This window comes from Phodopus roborovskii, unplaced genomic scaffold (genome assembly GCF_943737965.1).
Source record: "Phodopus roborovskii unplaced genomic scaffold, PHOROB, whole genome shotgun sequence".
Taxonomy (NCBI): domain Eukaryota; kingdom Metazoa; phylum Chordata; class Mammalia; order Rodentia; family Cricetidae; genus Phodopus; species Phodopus roborovskii.
In genome coordinates this window covers 15,181-30,675 of record NW_026125185.1, presented here as the reverse complement: position 1 = coordinate 30,675, position 15,495 = coordinate 15,181, and the positions used below count along the sequence as shown (strand labels likewise).

Sequence of the window (15,495 nt, the reverse complement as noted above, 5' to 3'; positions counted from 1 at the left end):
ACGGCCATACCCTACAGGGGTAACCATGGGGTGAGCTCAGAGATAGGTGGCCCAGCCCGTACGAATCCGGCTGCGGTCGGGAAGCTGGCCTGAGCGCGGGCGTGTGCGGTCCTAAGTCTGTCCTTGGGCTTGGTCCAGAGGCCCGCCGGGGGTCCCCCTAGGTGGTTTCCAAGGCAACAGCGCGGGCACGCGGACTGCGCTTGCGCAGCTTTTCGCCCCGCCCTGGCTGGGACGGCAAGGGGCGGTGCCAAATGCGGGCCTCACGGGGCGCTGGAGTTCTTGGGACTCTGGGCTACCCAGTGCGAGCGTCCCGTGGGTCCAAGGGCATTTGCGTGGGGGAGCGCTCCGTCCCAGGCACCGGGCCGCTGGGAGTGCGCGCTGCGACGTGCGCAGCCTCCTTCCGCCACCGCAGCTCGTCCCGCGCGCCCCTCTCGGGCGTCGGCGCTCCGGCGTCCTGGCTGTCGGCGCTGTGGCCTGGCTGCTCCTCTGGGCGGCTGGGCTGGTCGGCAGGCTCGCCGCGGACTTCAGCGACACGCCCGTCAGCTCTGGTAAAGGGCCGGGGGCTGAGCGGGTGTGCGCGGAGCTGGGGCGGAGGTGGGGAGCATCCGCGGCCACTCAGCTCCGCGGTTTGCCGAGGCGTTACGGGTACCAGGGGCGGGGGGAGGTTAGCAACAAAGGCCGCGTGCGTCCCTTTCCCTACCTGTGATCTTTCCTGTGATCTTTGCTTGGTGTTCCATCCCGGACATCGGAGCCGGGCTTTGTCCTTCTGAGGCGGGACTGGGCACACTGTGACAAAAGTACTAAACAGGTACAGCCACGTAGCATCTAGGGATGCTTATGGTATCCCCAGAAGCCGTTTTCTGCATCCCGGAAAGTGTGAGAATGGGCACAGCTTGTAGAGGAGGGGTGAGGTGGTGTGTTGGTGTGTTTCGTGACAGACTTCTCAGGGAGATGTAACACACACACACACACACACACACACACACACACACACACACACACAGTCTACTTACCCCAGAAAGGTAACCTTTGTACCAGTATCCCAATTTGATGAACCAATGAATTTTTTATTGGGGTTACTAGTAGGAATGTGGGTGAGGGATTACTTACAAAGAACAAGGTTAACTCAAGCTGTGTCACTAAAAAGCCCACCCCAACATGGGTGGTCCTCTCTCCCCCAAAACTGCAACCCTGGAGCTAACTAACTATGCAGCTTTCAGGCAGCTCCACAGTCCCAATATCTATCCTCCCTCCCTATCTCCTTGTCTCTGCAGTTTGTCTCCAGCAACTGTTGACTCCCTGTTACGCAGTTCGTAGGGACCCTCAGGAATCTAACGAGTGCTTATTCTGGCCACATATGCTTTCCTCAAGCTACTGAGTAACAGGGTTATGTAGGGCTTCGCTCTGTTTTAATGTTCTTCCCACGCATTTCTAGCCAAAGTTTTATAGCAAGGTTTCTGGCAACTGAGTATTTAATGGGTTTGTTCTTGTTGTTTCTTATCTTTTGGTTTTTGAGAATCTCTCTGTGTCACCCTGGCTGTCTTGAAACCAGGCTGAATGCTGGGACCACAGGTGTGTGCCACCTCAACAGTCTTGAAGTTTTAGCCATTGAGTAGTAGCTTTAGGGTCCAAAATATGCATGAAGTCAGTTTATGACAATTCCTATTTATCCCAAGTTTGTAAATGAACTCTGAATCTTCAGGTGCCTCTCAATTTCTGCCTCTTTTGCTTTTTTTTTTTTTTTTTTTTTTTAACTCTACCAACATCTTCACAAGGCACGAGTGTACAATCTTCCAATGATCATAGGTATGGACATAAGAATACAGAAGTTGCCATTATGTCTGTAATAAGGTTTGGTGAGCTAGGATCGTAAGGATAAAGACTTTTGTGCATGGTGGCTCTGTTCTGACTGATTCTATATATACTAAATTACTAGGACAGCCATAGAGAGGAACCGTCTTAACTCAAAGTGATGACTAGGATCTAAAAACCAGACAAGTTAACTCCAGTGTCGATATTCTCAACCTCCATGATGTACTACTGGAAGTAGATTTATATGTAGCTCAAACTGCTTTCATTTGAAATTTTTACCTTGCTGTAAGATGGTTACATTTTTCTAGCAAGTAAAGCTTATTCTAGTAGTTATTTTCTATTTAATATTCATTTTAATATGCATATTTTAATTTTTAACATTTTGATTTTTATAGGTGTAAAGGCCACTTGTTCTGAAATCATTTTGAGGCAAGAATTTTTGAAAGATGGTTTCCACAGGTAAGCTGCCCAGTGATTTCTACTTATATTAAAATACTGGCTCATAACTTACAGCAAGAAATTCATAGTTGAAATATGGATGAGCTGAAAAATTGTTTCCATTTTTTTGCTTGTTTGTTTTGAGATAAGTCTAGGCTGGCCTCAAATTTGCTAGGTAGTTTGGGATAACCTCCAACTTCTGATCATCTTGTTCTTTTTTTTTTTTAAGTAGAAATTTGCTCCTGGATAGCTAATTCCAGACTGATAAGTCCTTTCTCTTCTGGCTTATCCTTGTCTTTGTTATTCTCTATGTTGTAGATCTTTTGCTTTGATAGCCTTTGTCTCCAGTGACTGTAGAGTAACATGTCTTGGTGTGGTTTTGTTTATGTATTCTCTGCTCGAGCTTCTTGAACTTAATAATAGTTCTCATGAATCTGGACAATTTTGTCCCTTTGCGCCCTTTGCTGTCTTTCCCAGGTGCCACTTAAGCAGCTCGTACATTGTGTCCTTTCTGGCCAGTCACTGCTCCAGTTCCTTCTCCCCTGCCCGTCTCTTCCCTTTTTGTTTATTTTTCTTCTTCTTCTGCTCCAGTTTTCATGGTTTTCTGTGGCTGTCTCCAAGTCATTGGTCTTTTATTATTCAGTATTTAATTGCTTTTAATCACACATTCAGAAATTTTATTTTTACATATTTTGAAGTTACAGTCACGTCTTTAAAAATTAAAAATAAAGTTGGGCTGTTAAATGTCTCAGTGGGTAAAAGTGCTTGCCACCAACACCAAGCCAGATAACCAGAGTTGGAGCCCCAGGACAAACGTGGGAGGAGAGAACTGACTCCCACAGTTATCTTCTGACTTTCATGTGTGAACCATGGCAAGTGCATGCCCACACATGTATACACATAGAAAACAAGTTAAAAACACTTCCCTTTCCATCATTATGTTCTCGCTTATCTTTAAATCCTTTGACATTAGGTATATTTATAAACACTTTAAAAGTTTTTATTAGGTTTATTCATTTTATTTTATGATGTTTTACCTGCATGTATGTTTGTGTATGTACCACATGCATACTCGATGCCCATGGAGGTCAGAAGATGGCATCAAATCCCCTGGAACTGGAGTCAAAGACAGCCAACATGTGGGTGCTGGGAATCAAACCCAGGTCCTCTGTAGGAGCAACAAGTGTTGTTAATATCTGAACCAACTCTCAGATATGGTTAATATCTGAACCATTTTCAATGTCCATCTGCCATTCCATTTCCTTTTTAACATCATAAAGAAAGAGGTTTGTTTAGGCTCCTTCTTCTGGAGATACAAGTATGTTTTAACTTAGGGTTTCTAGTGCTATGATTAAACACTGAACCAAAAGCAACACAGGGAGGAAAGAGTTTATTTCATCTTACAATTCTCAAGTCACACTTCATCACTGAGGGAAGTCAGGGTCTGCACTCAGAAGGAGAGACCATAGAGGAGTGCTGCTCCACAGGTGTAATGAGTACGGTTTTTCCTCCTGCCGCCGTGCCAGCCCCAAATAATGCACAGAGACTCTGTATTTGATACAATGCTATTGGCCAGGTACTAGTTTCTTATCAGCTAGCTCTGTCTTAATTATTAACCCATTTCTATGTATTTCCACGTGGTCTTACCGAGAGCAGAGGAATGGCTGTTCTGTTCTCGCCAGGCTCTCCATCCTGACTCTTCCTTACTACTTCCTATTTCCTCCTTGCCTCCTAGTCCCTCCTATCTTGCTTTCCTATTGGCCAACAGTGCTCTATTCATTAACCAGTATGAGAAACATATATACATAATGGCATCTCCCATCACACAGGTTTGCTCAGTTTGTTGTCTTGTACAACTGCCCAAGAGTTGGCACCACCCACAGTAGGCTGAGCCCTCCCATGTCAATCGGCAGTTAAGAAAATAACTCCTCCCACCAGACTTGCCTATAGGCCAATCTGATGGAGGCATTTTCTCAACTGAAATTTCCTCCTTCCATATGTCTCTAGTTTGTGTTAAGTTGACAAAAAAAAAAAAAAAAAAAACAAGCAAACACAAACCAGAAACACTAACCAGCCCAAGAGGCCACACCTGGTACTGGCTTTCTTGCTGGCTACATGTAAATGTAGCATTGGACATCACTTGATGACGTGACAGAAAACAGTAGGTCCATGCTGGTTTCTTTCTGCTGACTGGTATTTTCCTGGTGGTTGCTCATATTTTCTTGGATCTTGACATGTGTGTAATAACATTTTATTGGAGTGAACCCTGTCAAAGCTTTGATATTTATAGACCTTGTTTTCTTCCTTTAAAAACTATAAGGCTCTTCCTGCTGTTGTAAGGTTTTAATTTATCAGCTTGATCCTGTACACTTTTTGTTTGCTTAGTTAAGTTGTCCCAAATTTTATGGGGTTCGTCCTGGCTGCTCTATTTTATGTTGTGATTGATCAGAACTCGAATGCTTTGTGATCATGCATGAAATTTTGGAATGTTTTACTTTTTATCTCCTTGGTCACTTTTTTACTCAGTCTTCTGGGCTTCTTATTTACACTTACCTCAACATTCAGCAAAACCAAGGAATTTCTAGTTGGATTTTTTTTAACTTTTTAAAAAATTTATTTTATTTATTCTTCTCTCATACAACACATCCCAACTGTAGCCTCCTCCTCCCTGCTTTATTTTTAATATAAGCCCCTTTCTGGATTTATTTCTGTTACTTCTCAGCCACTCCAGTCCCTGGCAACCTGTCTTGCTGTTCCCCTAAGCAAAAGCACCATGCCATGCTTCGGTCTTTGCACTGTAGTCCAGAATTTGCCTCTGGACAGAAAGTTGGAGCAATTACTCATCTCATTTCATATCATTCTTTTGTTTGTTTTGAGATAAGTTTTCACCAAATAGCCTTGGCTAGCTTTGAACTTGGCAGAGATCCTTTTGCATAGGTCTGAGTGCTGAGATTATAGGCATGTGCTGGCCCCCCCCCCAGTTTATAATCTGTTTTAAACTTATTTGTACATGAGTGTAGGTATGTGTGTACCTGTGGTGTGTGTATGTGAATGCTGGTGTGTGTGTGTGTGTACCCGTGGGCATGTATACATGAATGCAAGTATGTGTGTACCTGTGGTTTGTGTGTGTGAATGCAGGTGTGTGTGCTTGTGAGCATGTGTATGTGAATACAGGTATGTGTGTACCTGTGGTATGTGTGTGTCAATGCATGTGTGTGTAGCTGTGGTATGTGTGTATGAATGCATGTGTGTGTGTACCTGTGAGCATGTGTGTGTGTGTGTATACCTGTAGTTTATGTACATGAATGCAGATGTGTGTATCTGTGGACATGTGTACGTGAATGCAGGTGTGTGTACCTGTAGTACAGGTACATGAATGCAGGTGTGTGTACCTATGGGCATGTATGTGTGCATGCAAGTGTGTATACCTGTGGACACATGTATGTGAGTGCAGGTACCTGAAGAGAAACATCTGATCCCTTGGATCTGGAGTTACAGGCTGTTATAAACCACCTGACATGGGTGCTGGAAACTGAACTCAGGTCAGGTCCTTTGCAAGAGTAGCACTCTCGACCACAGAACCATTTCTAGACCTAAGTTAATTTTTGTATATGTTTATGAAGTAAACACTCTTTTTCCACAGTGTTATTACCATTGTTGAAAAGATGCTTCTTTCCTGTCAAATCATATTAGTTCTTATTAATGCATGTGTGACTACTTTTGGATTTTATTCCTTTCTGTTGATCTTCATGTTTTTATTTGTCCTTTTTGCAGTTGCATAGGCATATTCTTCAACAGTTGTGAGGACTAAGCCAACTAACCTGAGGTAGTTGAATGCTATTTAGTGTTAATTCATAGCTTGGTGACTAAGAAAGTTAATGTAAATCTGTGTAATTCTCTACATATAAGAGCTATGCTATGGCTCATGACATGTGTAAGGAATAAGGTTTTTCCGCCCGCCACCTGGTCTTGTCCCGCCGCCACGCCAGCCCCAATTAACACACAGAGACTCTGTATTAGATATAATTCTGTTGGCCCAGTACTAGTTTCTTATCGGCTAGCTCTGTCTTAAGTGTTAAGTCATTTCTGTTGATCTATGTATTTCTCTTACCGGGGAGCAGGCCAGCATTCTCCTTTCTCCAGACTCTCCATCTTGACCCCTCCTTACTACTTCCTCTTTCCTCCTTGTCTCCTAGTCCCTCCTATCTTCCTTCCCTATTGGCCAACAGTGCTTTATTCATTAACCAGTATGAGAAACATATATATACAGAATGGCATCTCCCATCAGACATGAATTATGAGACCTAATGGGTGATCTCTTGTGTATTTCATTTGTCATGATAATCTACTTTTGGAAAATGAATTTGAAATACAGTGTCTGTGCTATTATGGATATAATATTAATCTATCTTATTTAATAACCGAGTGAAGATATTTCCTCTAAATGTCCTTGTCTTACAGAGACCTTTTAATAAAAGTGAAATTTGGAGAAAGCATTGAGGACTTAGAGACTTGCCGGCTCTTAATTAGACATCACATCCCAGCAGGACTTTTTGTGGATCCGTATGAGTTGGCTTCATTACGAGAGAAAAACATAACAGAGGTACAGTTATTGGGGAATTTAAAAGAGAAATTAATATAGGAGTGCTATGATTTGGATTAAGGAAAATAGTAGATAAGACAACATTGTAGTTTAAGTTTTGTTACAGTTTTTAAAGTCCTTTTTGCAGTTGCATAGGCGTATTCTTCAACAGTTGTCAGGACTAAGCCAACTAACCTGAGGTAGTTGAATGCTATTTAGTGTTAATTCATAGCTTGGTGACTAAGAAAGTTAATGTAAATCTGTGTAATTCTCTACATATAAGATTAGGGATTGATAATAGTGCTCAGCTTTGTTAACAGGAAGACATATGCCTTTTTGTTTTACTTTTTAGTGTATGTATGTTCTTGTATTTGTACATGCAAATGTAAAGGCTACAGGTTGACACAGAATGTGTTCCTCTATCTGTCTCCATCTTATTTTTTATGGCTGGGTATGTATTATGTACTTTCCTATTGCTGTGATAAAATATCAGACCAAGACAATTTACAGAAGAGACTTTAATTGGTATATGATCCCTGATGTTTGAGTCTGTGGCAGGTGACTAGGACAGCAACTGAGAACTCATTCATAAGCAGAAGGCATGGCACAAAGCATTGGGGCTAGGTGAAAGCTTTTGAAACCTGAGAGCCTACCACACCTCCAATAGTGCCATATCTCCTCACCTCTCCCTGGAAACCACCAACTGGGCACCAGGCTTTCAAGTATATGAGCTTGTGAGCATTATTCTCATTCAGACCACCATTGCATCCCTCACTGACTGAGTGTGGCCTTTTTTGGCTAGACTGGCTGGCCAGCTAGACCAGAATCCACCTATCTCCCCACATCCCTCACCACCTCTTATGATTAAAGGTAGGCAGGATTGTGTCTGGCTTTTATATGGGTTCTAGAAATCTGAATTCAAGTCCTCAAGTTCTCAGCATTTTACCTACTGAGGCATCTTCAGGGTCTCAAGTATTTGAGGACTAATAATATATTTCTTTTTTGTTTTTGTGTTTTCAAGACAGTTTTTCTGTGTAGCCCTGGAACTTGCTGCCTTCGAACTCACAGAGATCCACCTGCCTCTGCCTCCTGAGTGCTGGGACTAAAGGCGTGCACCACCACCCAGTCATAATAACATATTCTATAGGAAATAAAAAATAGTTAATTAAAGATAAGTGAAAATACACCCTTACAATTGGGAGGTTGATGCTTAAACTTCTTAGAAAGAAATTGATAGCATTAAATGACTATATAAGAAAGAAAGATCTCAAATAAACAATTAAGGGTCTGGAGGTCTGGAGAGAAGGCTCAGTGTATGAAAGCTCTTGCCATAGAAACATGAGGGCCTGGATTCCAATCCCCACAATCCATGTAATGCAGGTGCTGAAGAGCAAGCATTGGGTTTTAGATGGGTTACAGATGTTTGCTCCTCTATGGGGAGAAGGGAGGCACAGAGAGAAGCATTTATGGGGATTCCCAGAAGCTCACACGCCAGCTAGGCTGTAATGCCAGTGTCCCAAATAAGTTGGAGGGCAAGGACTGACACCTGAGATTGTCTACACAAATATGCACATGTGTGTTATGTGAATGTGTGCATACACACACACACACACACAGACAAAAAACACCTCAGCCACCATACCACCATGCCTGGCTTAGGACAGTTATTTTTTAAGTGGTTCTAACACATTTAATTTTTGTTTGTTTTTGTTTTTTGAGACAGAGTCTCACTATGTATCCCTGGCTGGCCTGGAACTCACTATGTAGACCCGGCTAGCCTTGAACTCATAGAATTAAAGGCATACACTACCGTGCTGGACTCTTAGCAATTTTTTGTTTTGTTTTGTTTTGTTTTGTTTTTTTTTGAGACATGGTTTCTCTGTGTAGCTTTGATACTTATTCTGGAACTTGCTCTGTAGACCAGACTGGACTTGAACTCACAGAGATCTTCTCGTCTCCGCCTCCTGAGTACTGGGATTAAAGATGTGTGCCACCAATGCCTGTCTCTCTTAGCATTTCTTTAAAAACATATTTATTTTAAAATTTTATTTTGTTTTTAGTTGTGTATACATATGTGTGTGTTGTGTGGATATGTGCATGTGTGTGTGGGTGCCTGTGGAGACCAGAAAAGGAATTAGATCTCTTGGAGCTGGAGTTACAGGCAGTAATAAGCCTACCAACATGGGCACTGTGAACCAAACTCAAGTCCCCCATAAGAGCTCTTAACCACTCACTGAGTCATCTGTCTCCAGCCCCCATTTTAAGTAATGTTGTGTGCAGGTGTGCATGTCATGGCACACATGGAGAGATCAGAGAACAACTTTTTAAAACATTTGTTTATATTTTTATTATTGATATTTACATATGTGTCTGTATGGTCTGTATGAGTGTATGCGTACATGTATGTGGGTGTCCAAAGTCAAGAAGAGGATGTCAGATCTTGTGGAACTAGAGTTCACAAGTGTTTTTGATCTATCCAGTGTGCATTCCAGTAGAGAAGCTCATGCTCTTAACCACTGAGCCATCTCTTCAGCCTGGTAGCTCGTTCCACCATGTATTCCAGAATTTGAAATCAGGTGGTCAGACTTGCCTGGCAAGTCCTCCTATATATGGAGCCATCTTGAAGCTTTTTTAAAAATGTAATTTGCTGTTTGGGAATGATATTATATACTTATAATTTTAGCAAAGTGGTAGGGCAAGGTTTAGCGCCCTTAGTAGGGCAAGGCAGATTTTTCAGGTTTGTAGCCAGCCTGAACTGTAGAGTGGGTTCAAATCCAGCCTTAGCTAAACAGTGAGACTGTGTGTGTGTGTGCGCGCGCGCGCGCGCGTTTAGTTTGAAGTGGTTAAATGTTGCTCAGTAGTAGATCTCTTGCCTAGAGTATAAAGACCCTGGTTTTGAGCCTCAGCACCACAAAAATAAGGTTGTTTTTCACATTTCCATTATATACCTACTCTAGAAAGTTGCTGACCTTTGCTTGGCTTCCTGCCTGCGGTGCTGTCTTATTCACTATCATTTTACTTCACCAAAGAACAGGAAATGGCCAGGATGATACCAGTCATTTTAACCTAACACAAGTTAGATGGGTTTTATAATAGTTGTTCCCTCGTTTACTTTTCTTATTCGTGGATCATATCCTGTGTTTTCTACGTACAATTGAGAATGAAAAGGGAATGGAAATGGCCTACAACAGGAATATACGTGATGCTTCTGCCTATCTGTACAGCAGTTTATTTTATTTTGTCTGTTTTATTTTTCTTCGTTAGCATTTTCTTCTTGGTTAATATTTGTTTTCTCTTCAACAGGCAGTGATGGTGTCTGAAAGTTTTAATATAGAAGCCCCCGACTATTTGTCCAAAGAATCTGAAGTTCTCATTTATGCACGACAAGATGCACAGTGCATTGATTGTTTCCAGGCCTTTCTGCCTGTGCATTATCGATATCACAGGCCACATAGGAAAGATGGAGACACCCTAATTGTGGTCAACAATCCAGATTTACTGATGTACTGTGACCAAGGTGAGGGTTGAAAATAAGAGTAAAGGTGTGGTGGAAGGCATTAGTCAAGGACAGGGATGCCAAACACATCTTCCTTTAATAACTTTTGGTGAGTTGTTATAAGTACCACCTAGGTCAGGAATAATACACGCCTCTAAGATGGCTCAACAGGTGAAGGTACTTGTTGCTAGCTAGGCCTGACCAGCTCTGTGCATGATCCACCAGACCCACATGATGGAAGGAGAGACCAACTCCTGCAAGTTGTTCTGTGACTTCCACATGTGTGCAAGGTACACATGTCCACATGTGTACACACACACACACACACTAAATGTAGCAAAACATTTAAAAAGAAAAACAGAACTTGCCCACTTAAATCGTTATCCTATGCATTCTGTCCCCATTATAGTCTCTTCTTTCCTTTCTAAGACTTAACTCACTGAGTTTAACACTTGCTTCCTCTTTTAAGATTTAACATTCTTTGTATATTTGTGTGTCTCTGTATGGGTATGTGAACCTGTGAGTACAGTGCCCAGAGAGGCCAGAAGCAGGTGTCCAATCCCCTAGAGCTGGAGTTAAAGGCAGTTGTGAACCAACCACCATGCATGCTGAGAACCAAACTGAGGTTGTCTGGAAGAGTGATAAGTGCTATTAACCTCTTGAGTCTTCTCTCCATCCCCAGCTCACTTTCTTAATGGTCATGATTCTTTTTGGTTTTGAGACAGGGTTTCTTTGTGTATCTTGGCTGTCCTGGAACTTACTCTGTAGACCAGGCAGGCCTTGAACTCCCAAGTGCTAGGATTAAAGACTTGCACCATCACTGCCTGGCAATGAGCATGATTCTTAAAGACTATAATTTTATTCTTGTCCTTAACAACAACAACATGTTGTTTCTCTTAAGTCTCTTTAGTTTGCAGGTTCCCTTCTGTCTCTTCTTTGAAGCTCTTTTGGAAGGCCCATTGACCTGAAGTTTTCTTTCTTCTGGTTTGGGCTTTTCTGATTGCACTCATGTAAACTCTTATTTCCTGGAATTGACTGATGACTCCAGAGATATGATCAGAGTCATTCATGTTTGGTTCCGTTGGCAAGACTGTAGGTAATATAAGTTCTTTTATGAGTAGACATGTAATAGTAGCTCGTCACTCCTTTTTAGGAGAAGGGGATGAGATAGGGTCTTTCTGTGAAGGCCATTCTGTGCTGTCCTGGAACTCTCTTTGTAGATCATACTGGCCTCAAACTCACACAGATCTGCTTGCCTGTGCCTCCCAAGTCCTGGGACTAAAGGCCTATATCACAACTACCACCAGGACCTTAAACTTTCTTCATAGTTCACAGCTCAGCCTTCAAAGTCTTGATCCTCTTGCTTCATACTCATGAGTAGTAGGATTGCTACTCTGAGGGTGTCTCCTGTTTATAGTGATGTAGTTCCCATTTGCTGCTTTGATTTATTTTACATATTTTACATTTATTTTATATATGCCTGCATGTATGTATATGCACCACAGATGTGTCTATGGATGGTTGTGAGCTACCATATGGGTGCTGGGAACTGGACCTGATTCCTCTGTTAAGAAGAGCAAATGTTCTTAACTTCAGAGCCCTGTCCCTGGCTCATAGACTGTGAGGGCTTGTGCTTTGTTCTTGTGTCTTGTGCTGTTAGTGCAGATACTTGATCACCTACACTGGCTGCAGACTTAGCTCATGAGCTGTGGGGCTCACTCTGCAGTTGTTTCTGTGTCAAGATTTGGGAAAATTACAAAACTATCCTTGCTGTATTTAGTGCGCACACCTGTAATCCAGTACTCTGATGGCTGAGATTGAAGAATCAAGAGTTTGAATGCATTTGGGGCTGTGTAATGAGCCATGAGGGGGAAAAAAAAATCCAAATGTTTATACTAACCCTGTAAATCTTCAGATATAGAGACAGGAGGATTAGGAGTTGAAGACTGTCCTTATCCATGTAGTGTGTTCAAGGTCAATGTAGGCTACTTGAAATTGTTCTCAAATAAGAAACTGAAAGTCCTGTCTTTGATTATTTCTTCACAGTGCCTCAGAATCAAAGTCTTTCTTAGTTTAAGAAATTTTGATTCTTCCTTGCCTCCAAATGTGGATTACTTACAACATTGTTACTAATAACGAGCAGAGGGAATTTTTAAGTCATTGTTATGCCTTTCCCGATGAGAACATTAAAGTTTTTTCACTCTATTCACTTTCTTTATGCTGTCGTGTGTTCTGTTCCTGTTAATAACACCATTATTTGTCTAAATAGACTTTGTGTTTCTCTTGAGAGAACAATGAGAATTCTATAGTTTGTTTTGATCTAAATGTTCTTCTTGTTGTCCATATCTGATACAGAAATTTATTAGGCTGTGTACTGAAGATGTGTTCATTTTTCTGGATATAATTCTTATCCTTCAGAACAGATTTTTGAAACAATATGTCTTTTTTTTTCCTGAAGTGATACTTCCAAAAAAAAGTTAACCTTGCATTTTTAATGGAATCTGTTAACAAACCATGTTTCACTTCTGTGATCACCACTGCGATTTCATACATCCTAGGCATCCACATCAGCATAGCAGCATGTGAAGGACAAGTCCAAGTCATCTACACCATGTGTTGAAATGTTTGAATTCTTGTACCCCAGCAGAAATGATCCCTGGTGAGGTGCAAGATGGACTTTTCTGACATCTTGTCCCCCCCCTTTTTTTTTTTTCAGAGTTCCCTGTTTTGAAATGCTGGGCTCAGTCAGAAGTAGCAGCTCCTTGTGCTCTGAAAAGTGAGGCGATCTGCCGGTGGAACAGCATGCAGTATAAATCAGTAAGACACTTTGTGCTGCTTTAAATAATGCTGCCTCACCAGTCTTCCCGCTGTATTTTAAAGGGTTAGCATGTTATATTCTGATACAGAGCACATGGTTGTTTTAATATTGCTCATTTGCTACCGATGTCCACAGTGGATAAAGGTGGTATCATCTGAATTGGAAGATGATGGTGAGTGAGTCCCATGCCTCATTGGTTCAGACTTTAAGTGTAGCTTGTATATTTCCTAAAGGTGTGAAATGGCAAAGAAAAACAATGCAAATTCATTCCATTTTCCTTCAGCAGGAAAATCAAATTTAAGGCCATCTTCAGCTATAGAGAGTTTAAGGCCAGTCTAGGCTGTATGAAACCCTGTGTCAAATTAAAATGACATAAAGCCAAAAAAGAATGTACCATTTTTTAGAGAAGGAGTACCCAGGATCTAGGTTAGTGGTGGAATGTGTGTCTAGCATGTGTAAGGCTCTGGGTTCAAACCCCAACATAGAAAAATTAAAAATTTAAAATGGAGAAAAGATGAAGTATGATCTAACATGCCTGTAATTCCAGCACTCGGAAGGCTAAAGCACAAGGCATGTGAGTCCCAGGCCAGCATGGCTGACACTGGGAAGTTGTGGTTAAACTCTCTTGCTCTTTCTTTTTAATTTCCCTTACTATTTATTATTAGTGGTGTGTGTGTTTGTGTGAAGACTTGGATAGCAAATGTGTGCTTTTACCCACTGAGCTATCATCAGTCCAAGACCCTCATTCTTAAGGAAAAAAAAATAAAAAGTTGGAGTTAATGTAAACTTTTGAGTTATGAGAATCAAAGAAATGATCTCACCATGAGATGTGCATTTAAGTGATTCTTAATTTTTGTTTTTTTGAGGTAGGGTTTTTTGTGTAGACATGGCTGTCCCAGAACTCCCTCTGTAGACCAGGCTGACCTAAAACTCACAGAGATCCACCTGCCTCTGCCTTTCGAGTGCTGGGATTAAAGGCAAGAGTCAACACTGCCGGGCAGAAAACTTTTAATTAAAGAAAAAAAAAAAATAGTCTTTTAGAAAAGAAAACAAAGCTGGGTGGTGGCACATGCCTTTAATCCCAGCACTTGGGAGGCAGAGACAGGTGTATCTCTGTGAGTTCTAGGCTAGCCTGCTCTACAGAGGGAGTTCCAGGACAGTCCAGGCTACACAGAGAAGCCCTGTCTTGAAACACCAAAAAAGAAAAAAGGAAAACGTTTTCTGTATACAATAGACATTGATAATACCTATCTACCTACCACTGTGTCCCTTCAACTTCCTCTAGTACCACATACCCTTCCAAGTTCATGTCCTCTTTAAAAACATTTTTATAACCTGATGAATCTAGTCAGTACAGTCCATGTGCACATGGGTGTGTGTCCATCCACAGGGGCATGAGTAACCCGCCAGTGACATTTCCCCAAAGGAGAGTGACTCTTCCTCCCTTAGCAGCCATCAATTGCCTATTCTTCCATTGCAGTGGGTCTATAGAGGCCCCTCCCCACGCTGTGCTGGGATGCTAACTGACTTGATCTTGCATATGTCTGGTGCATGTAACTCCATCTGCTGTTGCTGGTACAGGCAACAGTCATGTCCAGAGGTGTGCATTTCACAGCTGTCCTCACATACTCTAGCTCTTAGATTCTTTCTGCCCCCCTTGTGGGAAGTCTTAGAGCCTTGAATAGTAGAAGCTTGATGTAGATGACCCATACATAGTTGAGCCCCAGAGTTATTAAATGTCTCTAATTTTCTGTTCCCCTCTCTCCACAGATACTTAAGAACTTGACCCTGCAAGTTCCAGTGGGACTGACTATACATACCTCTTTAGTATGTTCTGTGACTCTGCTCATTACAATACTGTGTTCTACTTTAATCCTTGTAGCTGTTTTCAAATATGGCCATTTTTCCCTGTAAGTTTTATAGTTAAATGTTTTCTATGAACCTAATAAATGAGACTTCTTTGTGACAACAAGTGTTCTTTTCAGAATTAACTGGCTATTTTGTCTTTGTTTATGGTTAAAATTATGTTTCCAGGCAGGTCTCTGTCAATTCATGGCCAGTCTGGTCTACATTGTGAGACCCTGTCCAATAAAACAAACAACAAAAAAATTACATTTCCCATAGGAAATTTTGGGTAATTGCCAGCTAATTGCAAAATTTAGCTTTCTGTTCTATAATCCTCAAGTGCTCTTGGGTAGTCTAGTAGAGGAGGCTTTGTTTTGTTAGATAATACCTAAAAGAAGTACTGTCTTCATTTGGTATGGAATAAATTCACTGTTTAATTATCTGTTTGCATTTAATGTACATTGGTGTTTTTTCTGCATGGACATCTATATGAGGCTATCTGGT

At 41.6% G+C, this 15,495-nt stretch overlaps 1 protein-coding gene across 1 annotated transcript; it reads left to right on the top strand.

Moving 5' to 3' along the window:
- Positions 1 to 238: 238 nt before the first annotated feature.
- LOC127226658 (phosphatidylinositol-glycan biosynthesis class X protein) lies at positions 239 to 15,118 on the top strand (the record flags this gene model as incomplete). The annotated part of the gene is made up of 6 exons (XM_051190733.1): positions 239 to 548; positions 2,208 to 2,271; positions 6,712 to 6,853; positions 10,136 to 10,349; positions 13,045 to 13,145; positions 14,917 to 15,118. Coding segments are annotated over 6 exons (975 nt in total), but the record flags the coding sequence as incomplete, so codon positions are not given.
- Between the last annotated feature and the right edge of the window lie 377 nt (positions 15,119 to 15,495).